This window comes from Perca fluviatilis, chromosome 20, assembly GCF_010015445.1.
Source record: "Perca fluviatilis chromosome 20, GENO_Pfluv_1.0, whole genome shotgun sequence".
NCBI lineage: Eukaryota > Metazoa > Chordata > Actinopteri > Perciformes > Percidae > Perca > Perca fluviatilis.
Genome location: NC_053131.1, coordinates 30,761,334 through 30,776,543, shown reverse-complemented (window position 1 = coordinate 30,776,543; position 15,210 = coordinate 30,761,334). Strand labels below are relative to the sequence as shown.

The 15,210-nt window shown below is 41.7% G+C and overlaps 1 protein-coding gene across 1 annotated transcript; it reads right to left on the bottom strand.

Moving 5' to 3' along the window:
- Nucleotides 1-8,269: 8,269 nt before the first annotated feature.
- On the bottom strand, nt 8,270-12,436 carry fam241a (family with sequence similarity 241 member A). Its single transcript, XM_039785169.1, has 2 exons — nt 12,191-12,436; nt 8,270-9,079 (listed from the first exon to the last, which is right to left on the bottom strand). The coding sequence occupies exons 1-2, from the start codon at nt 12,338-12,340 to the stop codon at nt 8,783-8,785; spliced, it is 447 nt and encodes a 148-aa protein (XP_039641103.1). The 5' UTR covers nt 12,341-12,436; the 3' UTR covers nt 8,270-8,782.
- Nucleotides 12,437-15,210: the final 2,774 nt, after the last annotated feature.

Below are 15,210 nucleotides of genomic sequence, written 5' to 3'. Positions count from 1 at the left end.
CATCTTCACATTTTAACCCTTGTGTTGACTTTGGGTCACATTGACCTGTTTTCAGTTTTTGTTTTAGATCAGAAAATATGGGACGTAGAAATAAGCGCTGAAAATGTGGAGAAGAAAAATTTTACAATTTAAAATGTTGGAAAAAGCAGGAACAAAATGTGAAAAAATATGTCAAAAGGTTGACGGGAAGACAACACAAGGCTCTGAACACCCAGTTAATCCGGCCGATTGGACCTTTTTCACAGCAGACATGTCGACTTGTCATAGTAGGAAAAGCACAGCTGTGATTGATAACCTTAACAATGACTCAATTCCATCACGTGTCCCAGTAAGCGGTTTCAGTGAGTCAGCATGCACCATACCAGGACCTCTCCTAAGTGGAATGCAGCCATCAGTAATGGTTTAATACCAGGACCTCTCCTAAGTGGAATGCAGCCATCAGTAATGGTTTAATACCAGGACCTCTCCTAAGTGGAATGCAGCCATCAGTAATGGTTTAATACCAGGACCTCTCCTAAGTGGAATGCAGCCATCAGTAATGGTTTAATACCAGGACCTCTCCTAAGTGGAATGCAGCCATCAGTAATGGTTTAATACCAGGACCTCTCCTAAGTGGAATGCAGCCATCAGTAATGGTTTAATACCAGGACCTCTCCTAAGTGGAATGCAGCCATCAGTAATGGTTTAGAACACACCTGGGCTTTTCATGCTATGACATGTCAACATGTCTGCTGTGAAAAAAGGTCTATTAGGTCTAAGGGCATTTTTAGATATATTCTTAAATTCTCCTTTAACCCTAGTGTTGTCTTCCATTGGACCGTGCACTCGTCGAAGCTTTTGTTCCTTTTTTTTCAATGTTTTTGGCATTTTTTTGCCGTTTTTACACTTCTTTTCACTACCATGTCTAAACACCACTAACGCCAACTCATTACTAGACTTACACTTTTTGGATTTCATGGTCAGTAAACCTTAAATTTATTAAGGAAATGATACCTAATCCTTGAGTTAAAAAAGCTGAAATTATTAATTATTTAGACCAATATTAAAGGAAGGAAGGACAATCACAGAAGGGAAAGCTAAACAATGTAACAAAACGCCCCAAATTCAATGAAAGTAGAGATCCGATCTTCTGTTGTACTTGGGAAGCGCGTTGTGTGGAATCATCCGTCCTTGTTATTTTTGGTTAATCAAAATGAGTTGATGTTAAAAAGAAACCCATGTTTCTGAGATAGACATTTTAGAAAATGGGTCAAACTTGACCCGAAGATAACACAAGGGTTAAGGGCACTTAAATATAACCTGATCCCCATGTGTTTCGTTTCAAAAATGTTCAGAACAAACTCAGCTTTCTGTCTAGTGACGCCCAAAATTGTCCCAGAGCAATGTGTAAATAGATAATTTGGCCCTAAAAATGGAAATATTTCTACACTCAATTGTTTTGGTGCTTGGAATAAGTTTACAGAAGACTTGGGTTCACATAGTAAATAAATGTCTAAAATGAAATTTTGTTAAATCGCTTTTTGAGTAGGAGTGTGGTCAAACTTCGCTTGGACTTGCCGGTGCGTCTTTTGAGGGTTAATCTGATTGATTGACATCTTCCTGAGCGTCCCGTTAGCTCTGTTGCACCTGTTAGGGGCGGGACAAGTGGCAGCTTCACTATTCTTATTGGTAGAAGAAGATTTGTGACCTAATAAATTCCCATTTCCAGAAAGCTTGGAGGCCAAGCAAATTTTGAACAGACACTGCACTCATGTCATAAATACAATCAGATGATCAGCACCCATTAGCCAATTTTTATTGTTTAAACTCAAATCATGTTTGGATTAGTCTTGCGTTGCCAGACCTTCCTCCACAGCGCTGCGAAGGAGGGTCTGGCTAGTCCACACAACATTCCAGGATGGGAGAAAAACATGCTCTGGTTTATTGGCATTTCTTTAAACCAATCACAATGGTCTAGGGTGGTGCTAAGCACCGGACGGAGCAACGGCGCCTCTGCAAAATAGCCTCAGGAAGGAACTTGTTTTGGTGGAACGTGTACGTTCAAATGTTGATTTAGTCGTGTAACAGAAAACTCCGATTGGACAGATAGTCTAGCTAGCTGTCTGGATTTACCCTGCAGAGATCTGAGGAGCAGTTAACCATAGTCCTCACAAATCCACCGGAGGTTAGAATTACAACACAAAGAAACAGACAGCGGGGCTTTGGCTCGTCAGAGCATCGGCACAAGACTGGATTGTTACTGTAATGTTATAACCAGGGATGCACCAAATCCAGGATTCGGCTTCGGATTTGGTCGAATATTGGTCTTTTTGACGGGGTTCGGTTTCTGCCGAACCTTCGAATATTTTTCCACTGAACCCTACGCTTGCACTCCGCGTGCTACGCTGGTCGCCGTAATGACACCGCCATCGATAGGAAGGTGTTTACGTAGGTGGAGCGTTCAGTGCAGTAGGCTGTGAGAAAGTGGATATGGAACTGGTGAGCAGAAAAAGTTGTTGTTTGGCAGTACTTTCAGTCAGAAGAAGGCCGTTCAAGTCCAGCCACATGTTCAATTTGCAACGCCGATTTGTCTCGTGATGGCGAGGACCCTAAACTATACACAACATGGCCGCTGTTACATTTGGTATGAAACATCCGAAAGAATACGAGTTGTGCGCGAAGGAATCTCCAGACAGCAGCCAAAATGCTGCAACTTCAGGACGGCAAAGGAAGGACAGTCACAGCTCAAAACTGGTGTTAACCAGACGACCATACAGTTAATATATAATAAAATGAAAAATACACTACTGTGGACGTTGTTTCCTTCATTAATGTGTTTACTGTGTTAATGGACTGGGGATGGGAGGAGGATTTGGTGGATTCGGTATTCAGCCGAACCCCAAAAATCTGGATTCGATGCATCCCTAGTTATAAATCGACCTGTGATTAGAGATATAGGATACCACAGTCCACTAATCTCACGCTATACGGCAGGGACACAGTAGTAGGGGTGTAAGAAAAAAATCGATACACTTGAGTGTCGCCATTTATATATATTTAAATAATAATTAAAAAAAAGTTAATGTTCAAAAATATTCATGTAAGACAGTGGTTCACGTTGTTGTGTTTAAACCCCCTACTGCTTGATGGCTATGCTGAGACGCACCACTAGTGTCCTTGCCTAACAGTAGCTGACTCTTAGCTAGAAGCTAACAACGTAGCTATGGCTGAACTTTGGCCTACTTTAGCATATCAACATTAGCTCACTAAGAACCTGTTAAACCACAATCCCAAACTGGCAGTTGGACTTTCTGTGTACTGAATTGTTTACATTGTTTACTTTGACTTTTATGAACATCATGTATTTTTTTTTATATTAGTTTTTCTAAAATTATACTTAAAAAAAATCCCAATTGCCCTGTTGCTGAAATGTGCTATACAAATAAAAAATAAAGCTGCCAATATATCGCCTTACGCACAGTATCGCAATATATTGAATCGTGACCCATGTATCGTGATACGTATCGTATCGCCAGATTCTTGCCAATACACAGCCCTGCACAGTAGTGCACAGAATCCCCATGGTTACAAAGCATTGATCGCCTGGCGTTTAATCGCGGAGCGTTGTCCTTCACGAGGAGCGTAGTAGACCCGGCGGATCCACGAGACTTTATAGCCCTGGATAGTCACTAGTGTGGTCTTTACAGCCATCCAACCAACGGTGCACATACTGTAAATAACAGACCTTTCTGTAGACCTCAATGACAGCCAAACAACATTTTCAGGAAGTTTAGTTTTATTGATAGACCTTTGCAACACATTGAGTCAATATTTCTACAGTAGGTATGCATAGGACTCAAAGTGCAAACACCTTATCAACAATAATTTATGTTCATAGTAATGAATTGCAGTTGTTTTTTTTTATTTTATTTTTTTTTAAACGAGGACATTGTGCAGCATGTCGACAGTAAGTCGGTGAACTTTCTTATGTTACATCACCATCAGCGATGGGGTTTGCCCTGGAAAACGTTTATTCATGCTCAGTAGTAAACTTTAAAACCAGTGTGGCGACTACAGGTCTGCTCTTCTACAACAGTGTGTGGTCAGTTAACCTGGACATCTGCACATTCAAATTATACAAATAATAGAAGAGTTCAAATATGTCCCGATGTTTAAAAACTACCTGAGACTACCAGAAAAATCTCAAATCCAAACAAAAATCCACCTTCAGATACTCCCATACGGTTAGGTATTAGGTTTTTTTTTTTACATTACAAATTAATGTTGAACATTCAGAAAGTATTCATACCCTTTCTCACTTTTTTTCACATTTGTGTTGCAGTTTAATGCGACAATCGTCAGATTTGTAGATGACATTTGCAGCTTTGGATTTATGCGTTTTGTGATTGTGGACACATGGATTATTTAAAGAACAACCTCTGAGCCTGAGAAGGCTTCCACAAGATATGAAAACCTTTAAAAAGGATTTTGAGTATGATGAGAAGGCATTTTGTGTTAACTGCACTAAACTAAAAACGGTCTGATAGATACAAACACGTGTGCAACTAATGCTATGCAGACTGCAAATTGAAAGCACAGTATTTCATAAAACAACAACAACCCCGATACAACATGTAGTCTGATATGTTGATAGGGTATCTGTATTGTGACAGCTCTACGCAGTAACTTACTCAGTGTAGCTGTTTTGCAGCAACAACGTTACGTTTCAGCGTGTCAGTTTGACTGGCAATTTATGAAATCACACTGCAGCTCCACAACAGCAGCAGAGACAAACTGGAGTACTACATCAGTATAAAAAGGGTTTAGTTTTGTCGCTCCACCAGAACCCTATTGTATCTGTTGAACACATTTAAGCTACGTTCAGACTGGAGGCAGAAGTGGCCCAAACCAGATTTCTTTTTGGGGTCAAGTGACCAGTAGTGGGACCACTCAAATCTTGCCCAGATCAGATTTTTTTTCAAATCAGATTTAGACCACTTCCGTATGTGGTCATGAATCAGACCCAGGTCTGAATTTACATTTTTTTTTCCAATGCGGCTGCAGTGTGAACAACCGAGGCGGATTTGATGCGACTTTTACGTCAATCTACATCGACATTTGTCATAATTCTGCGCTGGCGGGAGTTAGCCCGAGACACAGACGGTAACATTAAAAACTGGACTAGGCTACAACATGGAGAACAGTGATGGAGCAAGGGAGGTGTTAGACCTCATTAGTGTATGCTCATTAATATTACGGCTGCCATTACACAAACATTTTGAAATTAAAGTCAAAATGCTGACTTCCTCCATGACCTCCCTAACTTTAGTGCGACAGCGTGCTGCGTCTGATGCCATTGGTATTGTTCTTTTGCGCATGCGGGTCAGTTTGAAACTGCAAACCGTTCACACTGGAATCTGATACAGGCCACATTTTAAAAAGGTCACCTAAACAGCCCAAAAAAGAAAATCGGATCTGAGCAAAAAAAAAAAAGAAAAAATCAAAATTAAGCATTAAGACTTGCGGTGTGAACGTAGCCTTTGTTCACAATACAAAGTGGAAGTTTTATCCCAATTTATCTTTCCATGAATGAGAAAAATCACCAGTTACACACCTAACGTGTCAGTTCCCTTGAAACGAAGCTACAGTATAACCAATCAGATGTGCTCGGTTGGAACTCCCCTCTCTCCGATGGAGATGGAGATGGGCGGGACGGCGCTGCAGTGGTTTTTTAGCGTTTACACTGTATAAATTAGCAGAGCGTCTAGCTTAATCCCGACAGAACAGAGCCGCTAACATTGGTAGCGAGAGCAACAAGTCACCCCTATTTTCCACCGGGCGCGTCTGCGCTGTGTTCCGGATGCGCCGCTACCTCCCCCCCCGCCAGCAATCGCAGCCATTCAAGGCAATGCTTGATAATCCACCAGCCACGGCGCGTCCCGGGAGCTCCGCTAAAGATCCGCGCCAGGTCTATTTTCACGCGAGAAGAATTCTTTACAACAGCAGATATTGTTGGCTTGTCCAAGACAAATTTCCTCCGGGATAATAACAATCTATCTTATCTTACAAAACATCACAGATCTGCCAGGGAGGAGAAGGCATGGAGTTTAACGGCAGGAGTTAGGGCTGCACGATATGAAGAAAATATCTAATTGTGATTATTTTGACTGATATTGTGGTTGCGATACGGTTCACGATATTGGAGGGTATTATCGTTTTTGTATCATTAGTCTCATTTTTAATGAAAATTAACATTGAAAGAAATTAAAATGATTGAAGTGTGATTTTTGCGAGGATCTGTACCAAACAAAAATTTTTTTCTTTAGTCTGTATGATAGGATGTGTAGGCTGGGACGTCTCTGCAGCACCACACTACTTTATTTTAGAATGGTTTGACACATATTTAGCCTTTAACAAGTATTGCGCCCCCCTGAGATTTGGATATTGCACTCATTCATATTGTGATTTTGATAAAATTGCGATGAATTGTGCAGCCCTAGCAGGAGTGCCTGGAGCTCATAAACACGGGATTGTTCTGTAAAGTATGAGTAGAGAGCGGAAAGAAAAACCGTGGTGGAAAATAGGAGTCAGACTCTCACACGGAGCGGGCTGGAAAGTGTGCCGCAACACCGGCCTTTCATTTATATTTAAAAAGGTATTCCTTTTCAATGATTCGGTTTTTCCACAATATTAAAAACAAACAAATATCCCAATCACGAAATTGAAAACCGAAAGCCCAACGGACAAATGTCCGAATTGTCAAAGGACTCAGTACTATGTGATGTCCTAGTAATAAAGTTATGATTTACAGTTATGGCTGCCATGCAGTTTTACCCCCTTCAGAAGAATTGACATTGAAATATGGAAGAAATACAAATATATACCGTGATAAATACTGTTACCGTTCGTGCTGTAAATGATACCGTGATATAAACTTAAGGCCATACCGACCCAGCCCTTACATTCAGAAATGTTACTCAAGATTGATAATTGGAGTTGCATTACTGCTGCACTTGCACACCACATCACACACGCAGCGTGTTCAGGAAAGATCGGTCGTCTTCTGAAGTGAAACCCTTCACTCACACACACACACACACACACACACACACGGCAATATATCGATATTATATTGATATCGTGATATGAGACTAGATATCGTCTTAGATTTTGGATATCGTAATATCGTGATATGACATAAGTGTTGTCTTTTCCTGGTTTTAAAGGCTGCATTACAGTAAAGTGATGTCCTTTTCTGAACTTACCAGACTGTTCTAGCTGTTCTATTATTTGCCTTTTCTCCACTTAGACATTATGTCCACATCACTGATGATTATGTATCTAAAATCTAAGTGTGAAGATATTTTGTTAAAGTACCAATTGTCAACCCTAGAATATCGCCGCTATATCGATATCGCGGTATTTGGTCAAGAATATCGTGATGTCTGATTTTCTCCCTATCGCCCAGCCCTAACACACACACACACACACACACACACACACACACACACACACACACACACACACACACACACACACACAGTTTCCTGAGTGCTGGGACTCCTCCTTCGCTCGGCTGCCTCTGATTCAAACAGAAACAAACAATTTCCCACAATGTCTTCCCGTTTTTGTTTTTTGTAAATCAGCTGATCAATACCATTAGCAGCAGGACGACACCAGTCCTGTTACCGAGGGAGACGCTACAGACCAGACAATCCTGAAGAATGGACATCGCTTGTTGGATTTCCTCCGACTGATCAGTCCGTGTAACGCTCATCAGTGGGCTCAATTTTCTAAGCACAAACGGACATTTGGAAAAACGGAAAAATGGGTTCCAATATCCAATTTTTCATGTTTTTTCCACCTTGACAAATTAAAAAAATTGGATCTTTAAACTGTTTTTCCAATTTTCTGGAGGATCAGAAATTTAGAAAATTACAAAATTGCATCTGGGCTCCAATTATTCAATACTGCAATGGTGTTCTCTCCCTCGTTCCGCCTAGCTACACCCCCCCCACCCCACCCCACTCAAAACCATCAGTTGCAAGCACCTCTGACCCCAAAGTCTATCAGTTTTTCGTTTTGGTCCATATGCAGTTAATGACCTACATATTCCGCAAAGTAGAGGGAGAGAATACCGTCGCAGTGTTGAATAATTGGAGCTCAGACGCAATTTTGTAATTTTCTCAATTTCTGATCCTCTGAATAAAAAATTGAAAACTGGAAAAAAACTGGTAAAAGATCAAATTTTTTAATTTGTCAAGGTGGAAAAAAGTGAAAAATTGGATCTTTGAACCCATTTTTCGGTTTTTCCAAATGTCCGTTTGTGCTTAGAAAATTGAACTGATGAGCGTTACACTGACCCTGAACAAGCTTCAAACAAATTTCTAGAAACCTTTTTTTTAACACTTTTGTTGTCTCCTGGACCTGTTCAGTTTATTTGACATGTTCACATTGGCCTGGCGTTGAGCTTCGGGTCCCCCGGTGACCCTCGCGTACTATGTGATGTCATCTCACATGAACTGGTACGGGGGTTCCCAGAGACCTGTGCTGCGATCGAATGCGTTTGGACAGGCTAATACAAAATGTAAATAAACTAACCAAGTCCCCATGACACGATGGACAACACAAGGGATAAGCCACTGTCGCTACAGAGCAGTATAGCCCTCTCCACACTTGCTCCTCTTCTAAAAGCACCGACTCACTGCAGATTCCAATCCAAATGAGCGTGAAATGAGTCCCGCGGATGTAAAGCTTTAAACAAAGAAAACAGCAGGCTTCCCACTCGGATCGTCCGCGCCCGTTACTTCTGGATGTAGATGATGATGATGCACAGAGTTCCCACCAGTCCCAGGGCCTGGATGCCCAGGAACCAGAGCAGCAGCCAGAAGAACACTATCACTACGGGCTCCACGATCTTGTCCCCAAAGTACATCTGGCTGAAGCCCATCCCCCGCAGACACTTGTTGAGCATCCCAAACAGAGTCCCCATGCGCTCGCAGTCGTCCAGCTGGGGCTCTCTGGTGGTGGGGTCGTCCACGTGGGGCCATCTGGCGCCGGGATCAGTGGGAGGTCCGGGTCGGGTCTGACTGCCGTCTACCTGTGGAGGCAAAGTTCGGCACGGGGTTACAAATGCACATGAACGTATCCCACACAAGCATTTGGCCATACTATCGCCATCAGTTATGAACAGAGCAGCTCCTAAACGGTTCATGATCCTCTTAAAAAAAAAAGGAACACTAATTTATTGAATCTTATTAATTAAATCAATACATACATCTCATTTCGGTAGTTGTAACTTTACCAAGCCTAGCACAGATCTATAACCGGTTAATCTAGTCCTACTGCTCCTATTGTGACAAAATAACTCAACATAGCCTTATTTCGCCAGATTTGTAGCATTAGCGCAAAATAACAAGGTCACATGACACAGCCGTCTTCTAACCATATACATACTGGGAACTATATTCTCAGAAAGGCGAAGCACTGCTACTTCTGCTACTTGGGCGGAGTGATTTGCTAGCAGCACCTGAGAAGCCCCGTGTTTAGGAGCAGAGAGTAACAACGGTGCTTTTCAGGTGTTGCGCTAATCACTCCGCTCAAGTAGCAGTGCTTCGCCTTTCTGAGAATATAGTTCCCAGTATGTATACGGTTAGAAGACGGCTGTGTCTCATGTGACCTTGTTATTTGTACACGCTGTGACTATACAAATCACAACATGGAAATAGGAAAATGTCGGCGTTATTTTGTCACTTATTGGGAGCAGTAGGCCAGATGGATCCGGTTACCTCCAGCATCTGTGCTAGGCTAGGCTAGCAGTGGGGGCGTCAGACAGAGTTACAACACGCACGGAGATGAGAAGGGTATGTATGGACTTATCTAACTCTGGGGGATGCGGTGAATAAGACAAGGTCCCAATAAGTCGGCGTGTTCCTCTTAAAGCTAGGCGTAGGGTCGTCACCACTTCTGTCGTTTCCAGTGAAAAGTCTGCAAGTTATCGACGTGCGAGTCATGCGGGAACTACGCATGACAGTAAGCATGATTGGTCCCCGTACAGTAAAGGCCCTGGTGATTTTCCTTTGGTGCTGGCTAAAACCTATTTGGAGGGGGCAGGAAGAACCCTCAGTACAACTATCATGACCTCTCTCATATCTGCTGACGGAAAGCTTTCAGTAAAACACAAGGTCACACCGATCCCAGCTGTAATTCTAACCTGGATGCTGACAGTAAACTGTAAAAGTCAGACAACAGTAATTACAGTGACTTCCGTATTGAAGCATTAACTCCCTAGACAATTCCCAGAATGCATTGTAAAAAGCAGTGTGGCCGTTTCCTCACTACGTGCAATGACTAGAAGTGACATCACTACGCTTCAGGTTTAGGAGGGGCAGTTAATGATTGACTATCACCTTATCTCATCTTTTCAGACAGGCTCTGATTGCTTGTTTAATGTATTGAGTGTTTTATTGCTGATTTTGTAAGGTGACCTTGGGTGTTTAGAAAGGCGCCTATAAATAAAATGTATTATTATTATTATTATTATTATTATTATTATCTAACCTGTTATTTACTTCGTTAACTACATTTAGCCTCTGGGAAATGTCAAATATGGATGCAGCTACAAACAGCTTGTACGGTTCTCTTTTGTTGTTGTTGCAATGGTACACATTACAGTTGCTCTAAGGAAACAATGACTGCAGACTGTCAACACCCTCTCTTTCCTGAATATGAACTTCTGCCATCAGGGAGAAGATTCTGTGTGCCAGTATGTAAAATAAAAAAAAAAAAATCTAAATTAAGTTATCGTTTATCCCAACCTCTATCAAGCCGCTGAACTCCCAACAGTAAATCTTAGCACAACAGGGCAAAGTGCAATAAATACACCAGCACTTTGTGCCACATAGCACTTTAATTCTTACTTTTTAAGATGTTGTTTTGTCTGTACGGTTGCATGTGTCCTTCATTTATGTCCTAAGATGTCTAATGTTGATTTAGGGTCGAATGGTTTCTCTGGTACATGTTTGTGTTTCGAAGCAACACATTGTAACACAATGCTGAAGACAAATTTCCCCTCGGGGACAATTTCCTCCTATTTTGGTTAGGCTACATTCCACCTGCTGTCTTTCTGAACTGCTCACATCCCATAAGGAAATCGCCACAGGCAGGAAGACAAATTGACTACCAGAAGGCAGCACAGGCTACACAAAAAAAAAGACAAGTCTTAAACTAAAACCTAAACCTTCATTCTGGGAAAGCGTTACCACTGTGAATTACAAATAGCACTTAATATACATTAAAGACAGCAACAATCAATTGCGTGTGTTAAAAACGTGTTAGCGTGAAGGAGTAGCAAGCTAGTGCTTTTAGTTACAATGTAAATCTCTCCCCAGTTTTTAAAAAAATTCAACAACTAGCAAAATGGTTGTACAATCACAAACTTGGGAACTGTAGGAACATAATAAAAGATCCAATTATCCAATAATTCTATCAAAACAGATAGTTATTGTATAAATGAATAGGCTAACATGCACCAAGACTTTATTGTTGTTTGGTGTTAGCTGTCTGAACCCAAAAAGTAGTAAAGCCGTGCTACAGTAGGTTGGGTGAAGACCAAATTCACTGAACCCTACATACACAACTGAACCCTACATGTAGATAAGGCTTGGCCCTGTCACATGACGCCACCAAACTACATTGAAAATGCGTTTTATTTAAAGTTGCTGTACTGCCCCGCCGACTCATAACATGAATGCATAAAGACACACCTAAGTCATCCCTTACTTGGGTGTGTATAAGCTTCGGTATTATATTGTATATATTACACCATGCCGAACTGAATACTTGATCCTGTTCATTATTAATATGGAAAAGTCATGTTTTTATCAGGTATGTGTCGTTTGCCTTTGAAAATAAACATTTAAGTCAGGTCTTTTTTAATTCGAGTTTGGCTCAGGCGCTGGTGTTATTATCAGTTTGTTACATATGATATCTACCGTTGACGTTAACGTTAAACTGTGGTCGTAGTAGTTGACGTTAGTTAAACTAAAGAGCTCTTTTACTACCACGGGACCTCACTGAGTTTAGCTCAAACACAGTGGAACCACTCCCGAATCTCGGTCCATGAATGTCCTGCGTCAGGGCGTCACGGTTAGCTTGAAATGTAACGAAGGGCTACAGCTAGCTTGTTAACGTTAATGTGCTTTCGCTTTACCCGGTGCCGCTGGTGTTGTAGTGCTGTCTGCCTTGGACCGGGGACATGTGGAGGTGTTTGCCATCTTCTCTGGTTTGCTGACGGCAGCTCTTGAAATTCACGTCGACGGAAAACATACTGGTCATTTGCAGGTTGCGTTAAAGTGGACATTTTACAGCTAGTCCACTGACATTAACTTTCAGGAATCAAAACACGCGAGCGGAGTGATTGACGGCACGCGGTCCAATGCTCGCCCTGACAGACACATTCCCGATAAGGAAGCGACAGCTCAACATCATCCAATTGCAGCGCCGCAATTTTATTCATGTCATCAGGCGCCACCTACAGGCTAAATTAGTCATTACACCAGTAAGTTACTGTTTATAAAACTTTATACACAGTCTACTACGTTGCAAATACAGTACACTTTAGTTTCGCCTTTACAGTATGGAGCCATAGTGCCAGAAATGTGTAAATATAAAGAAAAATAAATTAAAGAATAAATAAGTTAATACAAATTTGTAAATGTTAAGACAAATAACAAAAAAAGATTAATTATAAGCATTTTCATTTATTTTCACATGTATTTGTTCATTTATTTCTGTATATATTTATTTATATATTTTTGAAATATTTATTTATTGTTTGCATATGAATTATTCTATTTTTATTCATTTAAAAAAAAAATAATATCTTTTACATATTATACCTTTATTTTTCCATATAGGGACGAGCTGTCAATCAACTGGGTTTGAGCGGGTCTTCCTGCCAAGGCTGAGTAGTCAATTGGCTCTGTGCGACTTTGTGTTTTCTTTCAGTATCCAAGAGAGACCAACCCACAGATGTAGTGTGATGTAGGTTTGTTACTGTGGTTGGTAGCATTTGGGTAGCACATCCACATCAAATTTTGCCATTTTCGGCGTGTAGCTCACTAGCTCGAAGTTTGTTGTTGTTTCCCGAAGTGAACAGAGTTCGATAACGGCAACACACAGAGAGCGGAAGGTCAGGGACAAAGCATGGCATCACGCACCAGATGTTAGGCTTTATCCTGAAGATGTACTTCCGTTAACACAGACTAGTAGTGCGCTAGCCTTGCTTTGCCAGACCTTCCTCCACAGCGCTGCGGAGGAGGGTCTGGCTAGTCCACACAGCATTCCGGGATGGGAAAAAAAAAGTGCTCTGGTTTATTGGCATTTCTTTAAACCAATCACAATCATCTTGGGCGGCGCTAAGCGCCAGCTGGAGCCACAGTGCCTCTGCAAAATAGCCTCGGGAAGGAACTTGTTTTGGTGGAACATGTGTACGTTCAAAAGATGTTTTAGTCGTGCAACAGAAAACTCAGATTGGACAGATAGTCTAGCTAGCTGTCTGGATTTCCCCTGCAGAGATCTGAGGAGCCATTAACCATAGTCCTCAGAAATCCACCGGAGGTTAGAACGCCATCACAAAGAAAGCAGAAGGTGACGGATATCAGGCGGAAATTCCGGCGGCACCTGAACAATCCCAGAAATGAAAGTCGTCGATATTATAGACTAGTAGTGAACCAACAGGGAGTGTCTCTTGACGCAGAGAAGGTCAAAGTGTGATGGATTGGCCCCCACCCACTACTGTATGTACGTCTCTTCCTCGGTTTTGTGGGCTATTACAGAGGTTTTATTCCTGCTCAAAATTTCCTCGGGGACGACCCAGAGACCCTCTGCCTGATATCCCCCCCCCCCCAATGTTGAAATGAAACCTACGCACCTGACTCTCACTTCCATTTGCTCACTTATTTCCACTTTCCCTCATGTAAATGTAAACGTAAATGGACTGTTATTATATAGCGCTTTTATAGTCTTAGCGACTACTCAAAGCGCTTTTACATAGTACAGGAACCATTCACACACATTCATAGTCCCTTTCCCGAGTAATTTTTAAAACTTCAGGGTAGGGTCTTTGCAATACCCTTTTCTGCATCTTTACTATTGTATTACTCCACCATTTAGCATGTCGACTTTGTAAACAGGTCTTTTACTACAGTTATTTGTACATGCACACATGAAGGTAGGCCTACCTGCTTGCTTACTGTAAAAAGAGCAGCAGCAGGTTAAATGGCTGTGGTATCAAAACAAAATATTGTGGTGGTTAGATGGCTGTGTTAACAAAAGGTATTTTGTCTTCACACAGCCATCTAATCACACCTGTTGACATTCTTGTGAAATTTTTGTGATATAATCACAAAAGGTCTACACTGGCATTCAGACAACTTTGTCTGAACTCCCTTACCCTTCCTACCAGTTCCTATGGCCAGTGCGAATGCAAATGGAAAAAACTGTTTTGGGGGAGAGTGGTTAGTAGAATTGTTTAAAAGTGGACTGTTCCTATAACTACGTTTCTGTAACTACTTGGTCAGAAAGAGGCTATACCCTGTGGGCTGCCGACCGTACAAGGTACCACCTGCTCATCAGATAAACACATATACACTCCAATGGCGCAGCATCGGGAGCCACTTGGGGTTTAGTGTCTTGCCCAAGGACACTTCGACATGGGACTGCAGGGCCAGGGATCAAATCATCAACCCTTCCAATTAGGCAGGCGACTGCTCTACCACTGAGCCAAAGCCGCCCCATCTGAGCCACAGCCTCATCAGCCCTGCAGTATATTTATCGGCCTATTTCCACTCATTCCTGGCCAGATTGACAATATTGCTCCGTGCCACCTCTAGCCTACAACCCGGCCTCTTGCCCTGCGCTCCTTTCCTTCCTCCTGTTCTGTTATTCAGCAGTTCCCCTTCTCAGCACCCTGCCCCGACATGCAGACCAATCTTCTGCTGCTTGCCTCTCTGAGGAACTCCGCCTACGCATCAGGCCTCTCTAGGTCTCTGTCATGTTTAAAAAAAAAATAATAAAATATATATATATATATATATATATATATATATATATTATTATTTAACCTTACCACTGAAAACAGATGATGGCCTTATAAAATACAATACATAGATAAACTACTCAACAGTAAAAAATAGTCTTTACAGATAATTGCAGTTTGATTGATAAATA

Excerpts from the sequence above, each read along its gene's own strand:
- fam241a (XM_039785169.1), bottom strand. The coding sequence starts at position 12,340 with ATGTCCACTTTAACGCAACCTGCAAATGACCAGTATGTTTTCCGTCGA. Across the intron at positions 9,080-12,190 it reads TACAACACCAGCGGCACCGG|GTAGACGGCAGTCAGACCCG; the intron begins GTAAAGCGAAAG and ends TTGCCTCCACAG.